The sequence below is a fragment of the Helobdella robusta genome, assembly GCF_000326865.2.
Source record: "Helobdella robusta unplaced genomic scaffold HELROscaffold_39, whole genome shotgun sequence".
Classification (NCBI taxonomy): domain Eukaryota; kingdom Metazoa; phylum Annelida; class Clitellata; order Rhynchobdellida; family Glossiphoniidae; genus Helobdella; species Helobdella robusta.
The window spans coordinates 1,604,113-1,620,261 of NW_008704865.1; the positions used below are offsets into that span (position 1 = coordinate 1,604,113).

The 16,149-nt window shown below is 31.6% G+C and overlaps 3 protein-coding genes across 3 annotated transcripts; 1 reads left to right on the forward strand and 2 right to left on the reverse strand.

Moving 5' to 3' along the window:
* Window positions 1-746: 746 nt before the first annotated feature.
* Window positions 747-2,349, reverse strand: HELRODRAFT_185823 (hypothetical protein). The gene is made up of 7 exons (XM_009024147.1): window positions 2,146-2,349; window positions 2,001-2,049; window positions 1,816-1,935; window positions 1,402-1,571; window positions 1,180-1,311; window positions 810-1,078; window positions 747-771 (listed from the first exon to the last, which is right to left on the reverse strand). The coding sequence occupies exons 2-6, from the start codon at window positions 2,041-2,043 to the stop codon at window positions 962-964; spliced, it is 582 nt and encodes a 193-aa protein (XP_009022395.1). The 5' UTR covers window positions 2,044-2,049; window positions 2,146-2,349; the 3' UTR covers window positions 747-771; window positions 810-961.
* Window positions 2,350-5,926: 3,577 nt separating this feature from the next.
* Window positions 5,927-8,429, forward strand: HELRODRAFT_123067 (hypothetical protein; the record flags this gene model as incomplete). Its single annotated transcript, XM_009024148.1, has 6 exons — window positions 5,927-6,261; window positions 6,657-6,733; window positions 7,259-7,384; window positions 7,761-7,860; window positions 8,038-8,082; window positions 8,306-8,429. Coding segments are annotated over 6 exons (807 nt in total), but the record flags the coding sequence as incomplete, so codon positions are not given.
* Window positions 8,430-11,779: 3,350 nt separating this feature from the next.
* On the reverse strand, window positions 11,780-14,658 carry HELRODRAFT_176818 (hypothetical protein; the record flags this gene model as incomplete). Its single annotated transcript, XM_009024149.1, has 9 exons — window positions 11,780-11,842; window positions 11,983-12,045; window positions 12,445-12,603; window positions 12,798-12,894; window positions 13,181-13,221; window positions 13,481-13,604; window positions 13,680-13,824; window positions 13,896-14,021; window positions 14,115-14,658. 9 exons carry the CDS (start codon window positions 14,656-14,658, stop codon window positions 11,780-11,782), a joined length of 1,362 nt encoding a protein of 453 aa, XP_009022397.1.
* Window positions 14,659-16,149: the final 1,491 nt, after the last annotated feature.

Genomic DNA, 16,149 nt, shown 5'->3' on the forward strand with positions numbered 1-16,149 from the left:
GCATTCATCGATCAACTATTTCACCAACTTTCAGATGAATGAAGTAAAAACATTATCATAAATTCTTACCCTAACTAAACTTCATACAGACAGGATAAATTTAATCACGACCAATTGATACATTAATTATCTCCATTAAATAAATATAATTTACCATACTTAAATAATAACAATACAATGGGCAGCCAAATAACAGCGTGTCAATTTTTTTTATGTTAAGTCTGTATAGGAACCACCTATGATAGTATACGTTTGGAAGAATGCATACATGTACCTAAGTTGTCGTCATCATTGTCAACACGAATCACACACATGTGCATACGTCTGCATGCATGCAAACTGGCTCAGAGAAACATAATTAAAATGTTATGTATCAAAAATAGGCCCAACAACTTGCACTGTAACCGTGCTCTTTGTAAGATTTTTGTTGGTACATTCACATGAAAATCATCGAAAGTGAATCATATTTATCAAATTCAACCCAATTCAAAGTTTTTAAAAAATTTGATAACGTTGATAAGAATGACAAGAAATCATACACAGACACAAACAGACAAAGAATCATGTAGACAATAACAAACAGACCTAACAACAATCATTATATATTCAAGTTCACGTACACACACATATTTATATGTACACAAATGCACACACAAACACACACGTCAGTTTATGTACAACTGTTTGTACATTGATCCAGTCATAAGTCTCAACCGCATGACTTTATACAGAAACAAACAAACAAGCAAGCTAACATAACCATACCTGTACACACACACACACACACACACACACACACACACAAACACACACACAAACACACTGACATTCTAACAAACAGGTAACAGAGAAAAAATTGTTTGTAATGACATTCAATTGATCAATTTAATCAACCAAGCAACTAACCAATCAATCAATTAAATAACAAATTAATTAATTAATTATTTAATCAATCAGTTAATTAATTAATGTACTGAGCAAGCCAACGAAATCCATCCCCATACCCCTGCCTCTTTAGTACTGAGCACATGAACAGTTCAACAGGACGCCTGTTCAATTCACTTCGGGGCCTTATTCCCTGTTCGTCGTTTGATTGGTTAGTTAATGATTGCAATAGCATCATCACCAATGCAGTGCAAGAACACACACACACAAGCACATAACAAAAGAAGCACCAACCGTTCCAGTAGCAATACTGTGTAGACCGAACATATAACGAATCTCATCCTCACTGCATGCTCCTGACAAATCTATTTTGTTACCAAGTATCAAAACTGGAGCATTTGCTATTTGCTCGTCTGCCAGTAAACTCTAGAAGAGAATAAGAATAATAAATCATAAAAATGTAATAATTAAAAAACAAATCAAGCATATAGATAAATGAAACAAATATCAACCAACTTGTAACTCTTTCCTGGCCTCATTTAATCTGGCCTTATCAAAGCAGTCGACGAGGAAGACTATGCCGTCAACAGCAGGAAAGTAATCTTTCCAAACCCTTCGCGCCTGTTCGTGACCTCCCAGGTCAAAGGTCGTGAACCTCATACCACCCATTGTTAACTCTTCTGATGCTGAGAGTTTAAGGGGTCAACATTATGACCAATCATGGACTCACATGATAACATAATTTTACTAAAAATTTTAATTAAATCTAAATTATGAACTTAAGTTTAATATCTTATTTTTAAAAATTATGATTGACAAAACATTTTTAATTATAATAAATAATCAGATGTTATAAAAATTATAAAATCAATAAATAACAAATATTGAATTTTAGTTTTAAATTTTATAAAAATAAAGAATTCCACAAACTGGGATGTAGTGTAGGCACGTGTTGGGCCATACGTGAGTCTTTCAACATATGTAATAAAGTCGTTTTTCCTGCATTGTCCAGACCAAGAAACACTAATTTACCTGACTTTTTGTACAAACCTTTAAATTTAAATTAAAAATGGTTTTTAATTGCGTTTAATTTTAATAAATAAAAAATATTTTACCTAGATAATTTAAAATTCCGGCAAACCAGTCCCAGAGAAACATTTTTATCTGTCAAATTGATAAAATAAGATTAAGATATCATTCAATATGTTCACTTAGGTAATCTTGAACGATCAATCAATAAACAATAAATTCGAAACTAACCTATAATCTTCCGACTTAAACAGATTTTACACTAACTAGATCTCAAAAAATTTTTAATTTATTTTTATAAAACTAACAAGAATCCTAAATATTATTCGTTTTTTTTTAATTTTTCAAACTTAGAGACGCGAGGTTAATATTTAAAAAGGAGAATCGTGAATCGTCGGGTGTATGTTTTTATTCATGGCGACACGAATAACTTCCGGTAGGTCATAAATTGATACACACATGTTCACTCATTTAGCGCTTACTATTTTACGCACATAATGTTCTACATTCTCTCGGTTATCAACCTAAGGACGTTTGATATGTAGTAAATAAACTACATAATTTGGGTTTCATAAATGACTAATTTACAAATTTAACAATAAATCCAATATATCAAACTCCAAAGCTGACTTTGACCTTAATGGACTTAAAATATGAAGTTTTAACAAAAAGACATCATAATTTCATGATTAAACCATTTGTATTTACATTAAAATTAAGTCATTTTATTAAATGAGATGCGTCATTCATCATTTCTTCATTCATAACTGTAACTGACCCAGTTGATCTATTGCACGTGTGCCTAATGTTTGCTCACCTCCACGTCTTGCTTCGGATAACTGATAACAAACGTTTGGAAGATGTTAAACTTTGTGTTATCATTGTTGTTGCTTTAGTTATTCCTGTTGCTAATGTATTTGATAATGTGGTTAATGTTGCTTTTTATTAGCATTGATTGATTTCTGAAGTTCGTTGCCTACTTGAATGATTATTTGACTAATTAATGACCTATTTATCTAATAAATTGATCAATTAATTGATTTAAAAGATATTATTATTGTTATTCTTAATAATAATTTAACTAATTTGAATTTTTTTTAACGAAAACATCTGACAAAGTTGTCCAAATGGATGATACGATTACATTAACATAGTCAACAAAATTCACATCTGCTAAAATAAATATTAGTATTATTATACATATCACCATTATAACTTTATTAGTATGAGCAGTATTGATGCTAATCTATCAAATTTTACTTCTGTCGTTATCTCTGTAAGCGATGAACGTTGAATTACGTGAAGTTCAACATCACACGCATCAATCAAACCGATTTTTTATCATGCCTGTCTTTTAAAATAGTTTTGTGACAGCTATGTTCTGTGAGAAGTGAATGGAGAATGCGAGAGAAAAAAAAAGAAAAGTAGAATAGTGAGAGGAAATTAAGAGGAAAGAGAGAGAGAGAGAGAGAGAGAGAGAAAGAGAGAGAGAGAGAGAGAGAGAGAGAAAGAGAGTGGGAGAGAGAGGCAGAGAGACAGAAATGAGAAAGTCGGAAAAATTATTCGGTCATTCGTTTGCTTACAAGTGTTCAAAATTTAAAAAAGTGAAGGAGAGTTGAGAAGAAAGAGAGAGAGGAGAGAGAGAGAGAGAAGAAGAATTGATAGAATGATTGGACAAAGAAAATATTTGACACTCGAAAACGAGCGGTTCTTCAAAAAAGGACGTAGTACAACAAATGGAAGCAAAATGTGTTATCTATCGCATGTATTGATATTATCTCAGCAGCAGAACCGCTGTTTAAAAACAGATTTTTTATCATCAGTGAACAGTGTCTTCTTTCAGGAAACGTATCAATCCACATATATCGGTGTATATCACGTGGGCTCTCTGTCTTCTGTTTGCGTCTCTCATTTCATTTTCGAGATAAGAAGGTAAGAAAGACAGTGAGAGAGAGAGAGAGAGAAAGAAAGAAAAAAGAAAGAAAGAAAGAAAAAAAAAGAAAGAAAGAAAGAAATAAAGAAAGAAAGAGAGAGAGAGAGAGAAAAAGATTGAATGATTGGGTAAAAAAATTCATAATTATTATTATTATTACTATGTAACTACATTAATATTATTACATTGAATAAGCGATAAATTTTTGTTGAAGTCGGCGAGTCCAATCAATCTCTCATAGGCCTGCTAAACAACACACAATGCTGATGTGAAAAATTCGTAAAATACAAAAATTTCTTCTAATAAAAATTTTTTAAGACTACTTTAATAAAAATATTCTGTATTTTAACACTTTTGGACGCGTGTAGGCGCATAAACTGGCAATGAAAAACATTAATGATAGGTTTGAAAATGCTGATAAATACGTTCATTTAACACGTTCAAATGGAAAATTTGTTTAATTAATGAATTAAATTATTTAATTAACTTATTAAATAAATTAACTTACTAGTTTATTCATTTAATCATATTGTTGATAATATTTTGATAAGTTTGCAAAAAATGAAGTCGATAAGTTAACGTTGTATCAACTTCCAGATTATCTAATCATGATATCAACTTATCAATCTATAAATAAATAAGGTAATTTATAAATAAATAAATCAATTAATTGATTTAATTGAGTAAGTATTATTAAGTAAAAGTTTAAATTAAATAAATTTATTTGATTAGATACATTCGACAAAATATTCATATAAATTTATTTCTAGTGGCTAAAATTGAAAAAAAATCATTTTAATATTCATTTCAACAGAAAAGTAGGACTAGAATAGCAGATGATAATAATTAAACTGATAAAGGAATAATTGAAATAAATAAAAATAATAGTTATTACACTACTGCTACTGACGCTACTACTACCACTACTACTACTACTACTACTACTACTACTACTACTACTACTACTACTACTACTACTACTACTACTACTACTACTACTATGATGCTGATTATGCATAATCGTCGTTATATCAAGTTCCTTGAATAATTTAATTGAAGTTTTATACAAATTGAAAAATGACAAATTAACTATTAAAAAGATATAAATATATATTTATCATTATATATATATATATAATTATAAATAATTGTTATTACAATTATTAAATATATATATAATTATAAATAATTGTTATTACAATTATCAACATCACCCACATCAGATTGAATGGATAATGTTGAGTATGAATCAACATCATAGTTCATGAATACAATAAGTCTCTCATCGCAAAACAGCATAGTGTTTGCTATCATTTGTGCAATCATTATTGCTATCATCAATCATTATCCTCATTTTCATCATTATGAGATAACATTAAATTTGTCATAAGCGCGCACACACTCACAAACACACACACACTCACATATTTTTATAATGTATACACATACATAGTACATACATATGTATGTTACTTTTTAAATATATACTTAAGTGTATATATATATATATATATATATAATTTGAATTTATGTATAAATACCCTAATGTTCGCATGCATTTTGTGTTTTGTTGTATTGTACGGGGTTAGTTTGCCCATTTTGATAGATTTGTGGATGAATTTTCACAGTTTCTGTTGTTATTTATTTGATTGTGTGAACAGTTTTTCATGTACTTGTAGTGCAATCTGCTAGGCTTACGACGCCATTAACGACAGGAAGAACATCAGCCGACATCTGACGTCATCAAGAAAACTTGATAACAATCTGAAGAATTAACCAAGAACAACAACAATCATGACAACGAAATCAGCAGAAGAAGCAGCAGAAGCAGCAGCAGCAGCTTCCGATTTCACACTGTTTTCATTCCAACCATCTCCACCACTGACGCCCACCGTAACGATATTAACAACACCGACGACGCTACTCCCCAAGCCACCATCATCATCGTCAGCATCACCATCATCACTATCTCCACCACAAGAAGTAGCCACAACGTCTTCACCATCAGAGGCATCACTACTACCACCATCATTAGAAACAACACCATCACCAGAGACTGCGCCTGTCACAAATAAACCCGGCAAAAAACTCAAACGCACGGTAGGGTTGAGCCACGGCATTGCGGTCATAATCGGGCTGGTTGTCGGCGGGGGAATCTTCATAACCCCTAAAAAAGTTTTAGGAAATTGCAATTCGGTGGGCCTTGCAATTTTTATGTGGGCTATGGCTGGTGTTCTTTGTATGATAGGAGCCCTGGCGTTCGCCGAAATTGGGGTAAGGTACCCCGTAACTGGCGAGAAGTATGCCTATCTGAATATTCTCTGCGGACCTTACTATGCATTCGCTTTCATGTGGCAGTACGTTTTTTTGATGAGGCCTGGAGGCAATGCCATCAAGGCGCTGATGTGTGCAGAGTTGGTTGTTTTTTTTATTATTATTATTTGCTTGATTTGTTTGTTTTTCATGCTGTTTTAAGAGTTACCACCGTTTCTATTGGCTTCGTTTACTACTCAACTCATAAGAATATAATATTGATAATAAATATTAATGCGAATATTCCTACTGCTACTACTACTATTACTACTACTACTACTACAACTACTACTACTACATACTACTACATACTACATACTACTACTACTACTACTATACTACTAGTACTACTACTACTGCTACTACTACTACTACAACTACTAATTTACTACTGCTACATACTACTACTACTACTTACTACTACTAGCAGTGGAGTTACTGCTACCACTACTACTTTTATTTAACTCAAAAATGGATTTATGACACCGCGAAATAGATACATCGTGAAGCCATTCTACAGCCAGAGCAAAATACCAAATTTCGTTATTCAGCTTGTGGCCACTCTTTTCACAGGTTTTTTTTTTTAATATAAAAGTTTATATAAAATATTTAATAGTTTCCTCATTATCGTTATTTAATATTAATTAATTAAATAATTAATTAGTTATTACTATTAATTAACTAATTAAAATAAAATCATTTTAGATATTTACTAGTTGGTAACAAAGTTTTTCGCTTGAATAACGTGTTTCACGATGTTTATTACGTTATTTTATTAAGTTTTAATGTCATTTCTTTTATGAATTTTCATCTGATTTAACATTTAAAACGTATAAATAACAGTAATATATATTCGGTAGTTATCTTTAAAATGACTCTAATTTGTTAAACTTTAATAAAATCTTCAATTTAAAAAAATGTAAAAGTCTTAAAATTAAACCTTCAAGACGTTTAACTAAATGAAAAAATCTAAAAATTAAACCTTCAAGACGTTTAGCTAAATAGAAAAACCTAAAAATTAAACCCCCGAGACGTTTAACCGTTGGAAAAATCTTAAAATTAAACCTTCTAAACGTTTAACTCAAACTTTTTCCACAGTAATCGTGACGGCGATGAACTGTTTCAGCATCAAAGGAACTCTCAGGTCTCAGAATGCCATGATTTGTATAACACTGCTGTCTCTTGTGATTTTGAGTGTAATAGGGGTCGTCGAGCTTATTAGAAGTATGTTTGTTGGCTGGTGTCGATGGATTTTTTTAAATTTTTAAAATTTATTTTTATACTTGTCATCCGTCGTCATCATCGTCGTCATTATCAGTATTATCATTTATTGCAACCATCTTTATAGTCGTTGTTATCTTACTAAATGATTATTACCCATAACTACAGCCTTTTTATATATCATCATTTCATCATTAAATGTTAACGCTGTGATAACTTTGTCATAATTAATTTAACAAGCATCAAACATTACCATCGTTCCGACTTTTATTTATAATAATAATTACAAATAACATCATCATCATCACTGTTATCATCACTATCATCATCAACATCATCACTATCATCATCATCATCATCAACATCATCATCATCACAGGTAACGGCGAAAGCTTAGTCAATCCTTTCCAAGATTCCGAAAGCGATCCAAACAAATTGGTTGAAGCGTTCACTTCAACTATCTTCTCGTACTATGGATGGTTAGTTTTCAAGATTTTTTTTTGCCACATTTTGTTGCTGGTTTTAATGGCCTTGTATAGTTTCCTAGAGGTTTATATGTTGAGAGGATCATTTATTTTGGTTGCTAATTACGTTGTATTCATTTTTAAAAATATATATGCCATGTGTTGAAACGCGCAAATGAAAATTTTTTAAAGGTCTGCCTTGAACTTCTTGATGGAGGAACTTAAGAAACCAAAGAGGTCGGAGCTATATTTCAATTTCTGATTTGTACATAATAATTTTGATGAGCATAATCACAATAATTTATTTTAGCAACTAACTTTTAATAATTAAAACTAATTAACTATTAATTATTAAGATTAATTAATTATTAATAATTAAAACTAATCAATTATTAATAATTAAAACTAATTAATTATTAATAATTAAAACTAATTAATTATTGATAACTGGGAAATGCAGAAACCTCCCGTTGGCAATCATCATTAGCCTGCTTATGACGACGACGTTATACGTTTTAGTGAATATTTCCTACATCGGTGTCCTTGGCAAAGATGACGTAATTAATTCAGAAGCCGTTGCTATGGTATGTGTGTGTGTATGTGTGTGAGTGTGTGAATGTGTGTGTGTGTGAGTGTGATTAGTTGCAATTTTTGTAATTATGTAATCGTTGTGTCAATTAGAGTAAGAGTTTCTGATATATGTGTTGTCTTACTCAGTACTCCGTTGCGTTTGTGGTTTAATTGTTCAAGTTTATGTTTTTAATTTTAATTAATTTTAATTATAAATTTATTAATTTAACTAGCAGTTTCTAATTCTGTAAATTGATAACAAATTTTTAGATCGAAATTTCAATTTTTCCAGAGTGTAGCGACGAAAGTTTTTGGATCGTTCGGCTTTTTGATGTCCGGAATGATTGCCGTCACTGCCTGCTCCAGTTTCAACTCGGGACTTCTGGTTGGCTCCAGGTAGGAAAATTAAAAAAAAAAATTAAACAAAATCTTAAATTAAAATAAAAAATATTTGTCCATCTGCGTATGATGTAGATGGCAAAACGCACTAACATCATGTTGAGAGGTCCTTACTTGTTCTATACAAGTAAGATAATAATAATAATAAGAAGAATAATAATAGTTTGAAATCAACCAAGAATGAATAATTTTTGGGAAAAATTTTTTTCGACTTGATTTTAATAGAGCGTTTGTCTGTTTACCTGATTTAAGTTGGGACGAAATTTTTGTTGAATGCTGAGTAAGTAGAATTAAAAATGTTCATAAAATAGTTATTGTTCAAAATCATTTATAACACTTTGCTATACTTGAAGTTAAGGAGTTTGTGTACGTAGTTAATTGTGAATTTTCATCATAACGTTGTTTCTCTAGTTTAACTTGTACGGATTATAAAAAAGGCAGATATAATTTGTGTATAAAATAATGAATTAATTTGAAAAAATGATCTAATTCTCCAAAAAAATGCAACATTCCGACAGGTTGGGGCTGTCAGGTGCAAGAGAAGGACATCTGCCGAAACTTTTTGCCCTCATAAGCATCAAATATGAAACTCCCATCACCTCCATACTCTTGCAGGTTTTAGTATGATGATGGTGATGATGACGACGATGATGATGATGGTGGTGATCATAATAATAATGGCGTGATGGTTAAACTGATTGCTATGATGGAACTTTTAATTATCGTGTAACATTTTCAATTATCGTAATGCTTGAGAAGGATTTATATCGAGGACTCTTTAGATCAGATTTTAAACTTGCGATGAAATGTTTAGATTAAAGTTTGAAAACTGCTCAATAATTTGCATTAAAAGAATCGGTTGGGCTGTTTCCATTAAACATTTTTACTATAATTATTTTTTATAATTATTAATAATCTTATTTTTAATCTCCATATAATCTTATTTTAATTTTATTTTAATTCGCATTTTCATCAAAATTTTTAGAGTTTCTGTGCCCTTGTCTACATCTGGCTGGTGAATGTGTACGGCATTATTAGTAACCTCGTCTTTTGCAGCGTCCTTTCTGACTTTGTGGTGGAAACCGCCTACATTTGGTTGAGAATTAAAGAAGATTATTTTCCAAAACGAAAGACTGAAACTCTCCAATCTAAAAAATATTTTGCCAAAAAGCTGAGCTGTATGGATGTTATAAAGAAACGTCTGAACCTGCCTGTAAATGAAACTGATAGGACAGAGGCATGTTTCAGTAAGATGAGTGAGAGAAGAGATCAAGGTCAGGTTCAGTTGGAAGCCATGGATGAAACGGAAGTGTGCGAGTTGAATCAGCGGAGCATTGTAAATGCAAATGATGGGGATGTTGTTAGTGAGAACCATCAGGAGATTGTTGAAAGTGTGGAAGAGAAGCGTTCTTTAAAAGTATGTCTGTTGCGTGCATTCTTATATCTATATTACGACTGCGGTTTTAATTTTATTACATCTGATCCTTAATTTATTTTCAAGTTTTTTAACTTTTCAACATGATTTAAAAAATGCCGTTGACGTCATTTTAAAATTGCGTCAATCAAGTTTCCACTGCTCATTCACCTGTCTTATGGCGTCTTATTGATGGGGCTGATCACTTGCACTCTCATCACCAACGCTCGCAACAGTGCCATTGGCTTCGGATCCATCATTCTCATTTCCTCCATCTACTATGTCGTCGTCTTTGTCGTCAAACCCAAGTGGGAGTGCTTCGATAGAAAATCACGTAAGGATAAATTACATCTCAACTTAATTTACAATTACAATTGATTTTTTTAAATATCTTTCAAAATTTGATTTCAATTAGTTCGATGAAATTGTATTTTATATACTATTTTGCGTAATTTAAGAATATTTATGTTATAATTTGTTTTACCGTTTTTTTTAGAAGCTCTGACGACTTTTATTCAGAAACTGTTCGCATGTGAAATGTGATGTTTGGAACTATGGATGTCAACATTCTAACCCACAACTCTTTAATTTATGGCGTTATGAATTTTTTAAATTAATAAATTTTATAAAATTCGCAGCATAAACTAATTTATTTAATCAATTTTATACATAATGCAATTATGTTAAATATCATCTGTCAAATATTAATGAACTTATTGAATGAATATTGATCCTTCATGCATTTACATCAAAAATCATGTAAAAATATTACAAATATATAATTAGATTATATATTATATTGTAATGTATTATTGCAAATTAATTTGTTAATTTTATCAATATTTAATTTTGTGTAATTGTTGAACGATAAAGCTTAAATGTAAAATATTAGTTAAAGCATAACATGTTTTTACCAGTTCGGCTCTAGCTTGTTTTCTATATTTTTTGTACCATGCATCTATAACATCTATTAGTTTATTATACTTAGTGGCTTTAAATAAAATGACACATCTATGGATAAATATTTGTGTGTTTCATGTTTGTGAACAGTTTTGAAATAAGCCCACGAACCCTAACATTCAAACAAAAACAACTTAACTCTAATTTAACCTGGTCATAATTGGTTGTAGTGGTGAGAGTAATTCATTACAATGTAAAATACATATTAATTCATCTCCAATCGACAGTGCATTTTTCAGAAACTTAAATATGTACAAATGTTAAAGTTATTTTAATAAACATAAATTGAACATAAAATTTAATTTCACTACAGTTGCAAGGTGTTTTTAGCAGCACCAGATAGATCGTTTTGTTTTCTATTCGATTCGTATGTTGTATATAACAACTAACGTAAAAAAATGTACTTGGGAGATTAAACATTTTTGCCGCCTGGTGCACAATAAAACAACTTCTGGATAAAATGATTCAAGTTTTCTGCAGAGAGTGATGAACATTATTATACCATTTAATTATTATTTAATACGATATCATTATTATAATTATCATTGTAATTATTACATAAAAACACACACCTATAACTACTCTTAAATTTCAGCAGATGTTAAACAAACTCAATCTATATTTCAATGACACGTTGAATAAAACATCGAAAACCTAAAAAATCGAAATAAACTACCTATTCTTTTATTTCTTTGAATAAATGCAGGACGCCAAATAAGAACGATCAAGTAATAAACGGAACAGGAAGAAACGACAGTAATGTAAAATAGAGCGGACGACACGAAATTTGTTACCAGTGGCACGAACGAGATGACAACCAACGAAGTGGCATATGTCATGTGGAGAGCTAGAGGTAGCTGAATAATCAGAAAAAAATTTGATAAGAATTTGATAATTTGCCAACTTGGACTATAATAGCCTACACCGATATATATATATATATGTTGGTAATAAATATATATATATATATATATATATATATATATATTAACCAAAACTTGGGTTATAATACACCAATATATATTTTAATACAATTTATAACAAAATTTCAGTGTGGGTTTGCGCCTATCCTAACTTATCGAAATCGATTGAGTTGTAGATAAAGATATTATAGTTTACAGGCGTCTTATCAATCATAGAATACAAATTATAACGTAAAGTGGTATCGCTAGTATTTTGTGCATTGTATGTATTGCAAGTGTTTAACTTATAAGTAACAAATGAATATTCCATCAATTCATCACTCCCCAAACAACCTTCAGAGTGTTATCGTCCGTGTTATTCTTGCTATTTCTGTACCGGATTCTGATGTATCCCGCGACGACGAACAGGTCGAAGATGACCGCGCAGAAAGTCACGTTGTATATTATGAAATCAACATTCATGAACCACACAAAGCTCCAAATCAATATTGCCTATTTTGGAAAATTATGTAATTAATATGGCAGAAAATTAATAAAAATGTAAAATATCGGTATCGGTGATTTATATAGCGCCCCTCTTTGTTAAAGATACAGGCGCGATTTACAAGATATAAAGATATGCCAGAAATAATAGGCCACCGGCAGATCAAGAAATCAAAAGTTTTCAAAAGATATCTCTCTCCCACCTGCAAAGCAAGTGATATAATTGGCGTCACTTGAGATATGCTAACGTAAGATATCATCTGTGGTAGGTGACCATTCCGTGCCCCAACAAACGCTAATCTGGTAAAAAATTTATTTGTGGTTTGGTGATTTAGCTTAACTTATTAAGTAATAACGAAGTTATTTTTTGGTCAAAACAATTTTTTAGAGTATTAGATGAAAATGAAATGCTCACCAACCAACCAACCAGCCAGCCAGCCAGCCAGCCAACCAGTCAGCCAGCCAGACAGCCAGCCAGTCAGTCAGCCAGCAAGCCAGCCAGCCAGCCAACCAACAAACCAACCTCGATCCACACATTATACCAGAGTTAAAACTGGATGTTGTGGAAATCGCGATGCATATCGACATGAAAAAGGCCAGTGGTTTCCAGATTCTCAATGCCAGACTCTTAAAATTTATGTAATTTTTTGCGGTTTGTTTTAAAATTAATTTAAATATTTTGAAAAAAAAGTTAAGTATAAAACTAAGCTGCTTATAAAAAAGTTAAAAAGTAATATACGTATACATTTTAGCAAATTTTCTTATTTTCACCGCACATAAACATCTTTTAACTATTTTTAACACTATTCTTATAAAATTTAAGGTTGTAACCTTTTAAAAAACTTCAGCAAAAGTTACAAAAATGACAGAAATTGAAATGACATACGATGGCGACGGCATCCGAGGCGAGGACACCCTCCCTTCCAAGAACCGCCATGTAAGAGTAGTTGACCAGGGTGTAGAGCACGGTCAGTAACAGACAACTTATCACTATTGCTTTTGGAAGAGTTCTTTTTTTTACAAATATATAAAAATTGAAAAAATTTGAATGTTTTGGGGAGTAATTTTAAACTTCTTTAGAATACTTTTTTGGATCTTTAATTTCTTCCACGAGGAAATTCAATGCTGCCCAGCCACCGTACGCGAATACAGTGGAGTAGTACGCCATTACTAAATTCCCAATGTTAAAAGTCGAGTTCTGAAATGGCTCTTTGAAGTGATCACCCCCATCTGAATCGTTATGAAAATATAAAATTTTCTGAAAATTTATGAAAATTATTTTGTCATAAAAAAACATCTACCTGTGATATTAACGTGAATGCCAAGAGCCACTATTAAAAGGAGTGTGAGAATTGTTAAAAAGGTCATGACACTTTGACCTCTGGCTGCGAACTTCACACTTATGCAGTTGAAAACGCAAATCAGAACTGATGAAAAGGGTTTCAATGTTTTATCCAAAATTTTTAAAGAAAATTAAATTTCAAACATGGCTGTAAAAAGTTGAGATTATTAAAACTAACTAGATATGAATGTAGCCAGGAGTTTGATGACAATTTCCGGGATTTCGCAATCAGGGTACAAGGGTTTCAAAAGATACCTACCAAGAATCAAAACCTTCAAAGAATTGCTTCCAGGCCTCAAGAGCAGCATGTACATCGCCAAGTACAAGAATCCCAAGTAAGGACCGTACATTTCCGTAAGGTAGATATATTTCTCACCGGAAACTGGAAATTTTATCCCAATTTCGGCGTAAACCAGGGCTCCAATCAATGAGAAAATTCCTCCAACAACCCAAATAATTAACGACAGTCCCGGTGATCCAGCTTGCTTTAAAACTCCCTGTGGTGTTATGTAGACGCCGCTGCCAACAACCAATCCAACTAGGATGGCCACAGCATAGGCAGTTCCCAGCTGGCGTTTCAATTTTATTTTGCCATCGTCCAGTGAAACGGTTTCAACGACGGATTTTAATGTGTCGTTTGAATGCTTTCGACCTTCTTGATTTTCTGCATATTCAGTTATTTGTTTGTTACTGATCGGATGGAAGTTAATATCTCGTTTCATGTTATGCTGTTGTTTACTTGTGCACTCCTATCGCAAGATTCACAAATTTCTATAATATTTAATCACCAATTAATACCTACATGGTAACCATCATTATTTTGAAAAATTGGGATCAAAGTGTGATTTATATTCAGCTCTATAAACGCACCACAAAAACACGCACGCACGAATTCAGAGGTTCAAAGTCTACAAATCAAAGAGAAATTAACAGGCAAACTTTAGTAATTCAGTCGGTAGAAATGAAACAAAATCAAACACATGCAACGTGAACCTTGCATGGGTGATGACAACCGTAATTAATATCGCAAATAAATATATCACCGCCATCAATTTACCAAAGATCAGTTAGTTTATTATTTACTCAGAGCATACACGCACGCACGCACACGCACACTCACGCACACAAACAGACAGCTGAATATTTTAAATGTTTGTTGCCACAAAGCTGCAGTACAAAGTTGCCTCGTGTTCAGAATGAATATTATATAATATATATATACATATATATGTATGGCGAAATTACGACGTGTATCTGATAAATGTTTGTAAACAAATTTACAATTTTACAGTAAACAAACTAAGAGATGTCTCTTATATCAAATGAACGACCTACATGTTTTCTAATTTCTGCCATCATCATTCAACAAGTTGTCATTAACTCACAGAAAATGGAAATATGATGAGAAACATGACACACAGACATGAAGTGATTCATATTGCAAGATACTCAACCCAGCAATGCTAATAATTAAATTATGAAAATTAAATATTGTTATGAATTTTATAACTTAAAATTATGAATTAAATAACTTTCTACCATTGATAAAAAGTTGTTACAATTAATTTAATGAAAGAATAACAAGTGAACGTAGCATGGAAAGTTTTAGAGTAGCCATCAATCTTCCAAAATATTAGTTGTTTAATTCGTTCTTGTTGTTTAAAGGGCAGAAAAATAATTTCTGGACGAAGTTGTTCACATTGTCGCACATACCTATTGTTAAGTTTTATGTTTTATATTAAAACATTATGATTTATAGTATACATTTATTTTCTTTGGACCAAATGTTTTTTGCTTTGTATGTAACTTCACTTTTCCTTTTCTGTTGATCCGGTTGATAATAAACAAGTCGAGAACGTTGCAAAGTTTATTTCTTGTCTATTAATGTCTTTCAATATTGTATCAATTAATTAAGCGATCTACGTAATAAGAAATTTAACAGGTTATGGGACCCAGATAACGTTTTTCTTAATTAATTGATTTGACGAAGAAAATTTAGAATAAAGAAATATCGGAAGATTCCTTTGTGAAGACTGAAGTGAAGAGAAAGCACGTGCTTCTTCATTCCCTGAAAATCGATATTTTGCTTCTAATTAAAAGGTCAAATTGAAAAGACAAGGAAGAAATGGATTCAAAGCTTCAAATAAAGCAGTTAAGTTGCGCAGCCGATTGGCCCATTGGAAACGTCGTTTCGAGATTTCATGGACTACCGG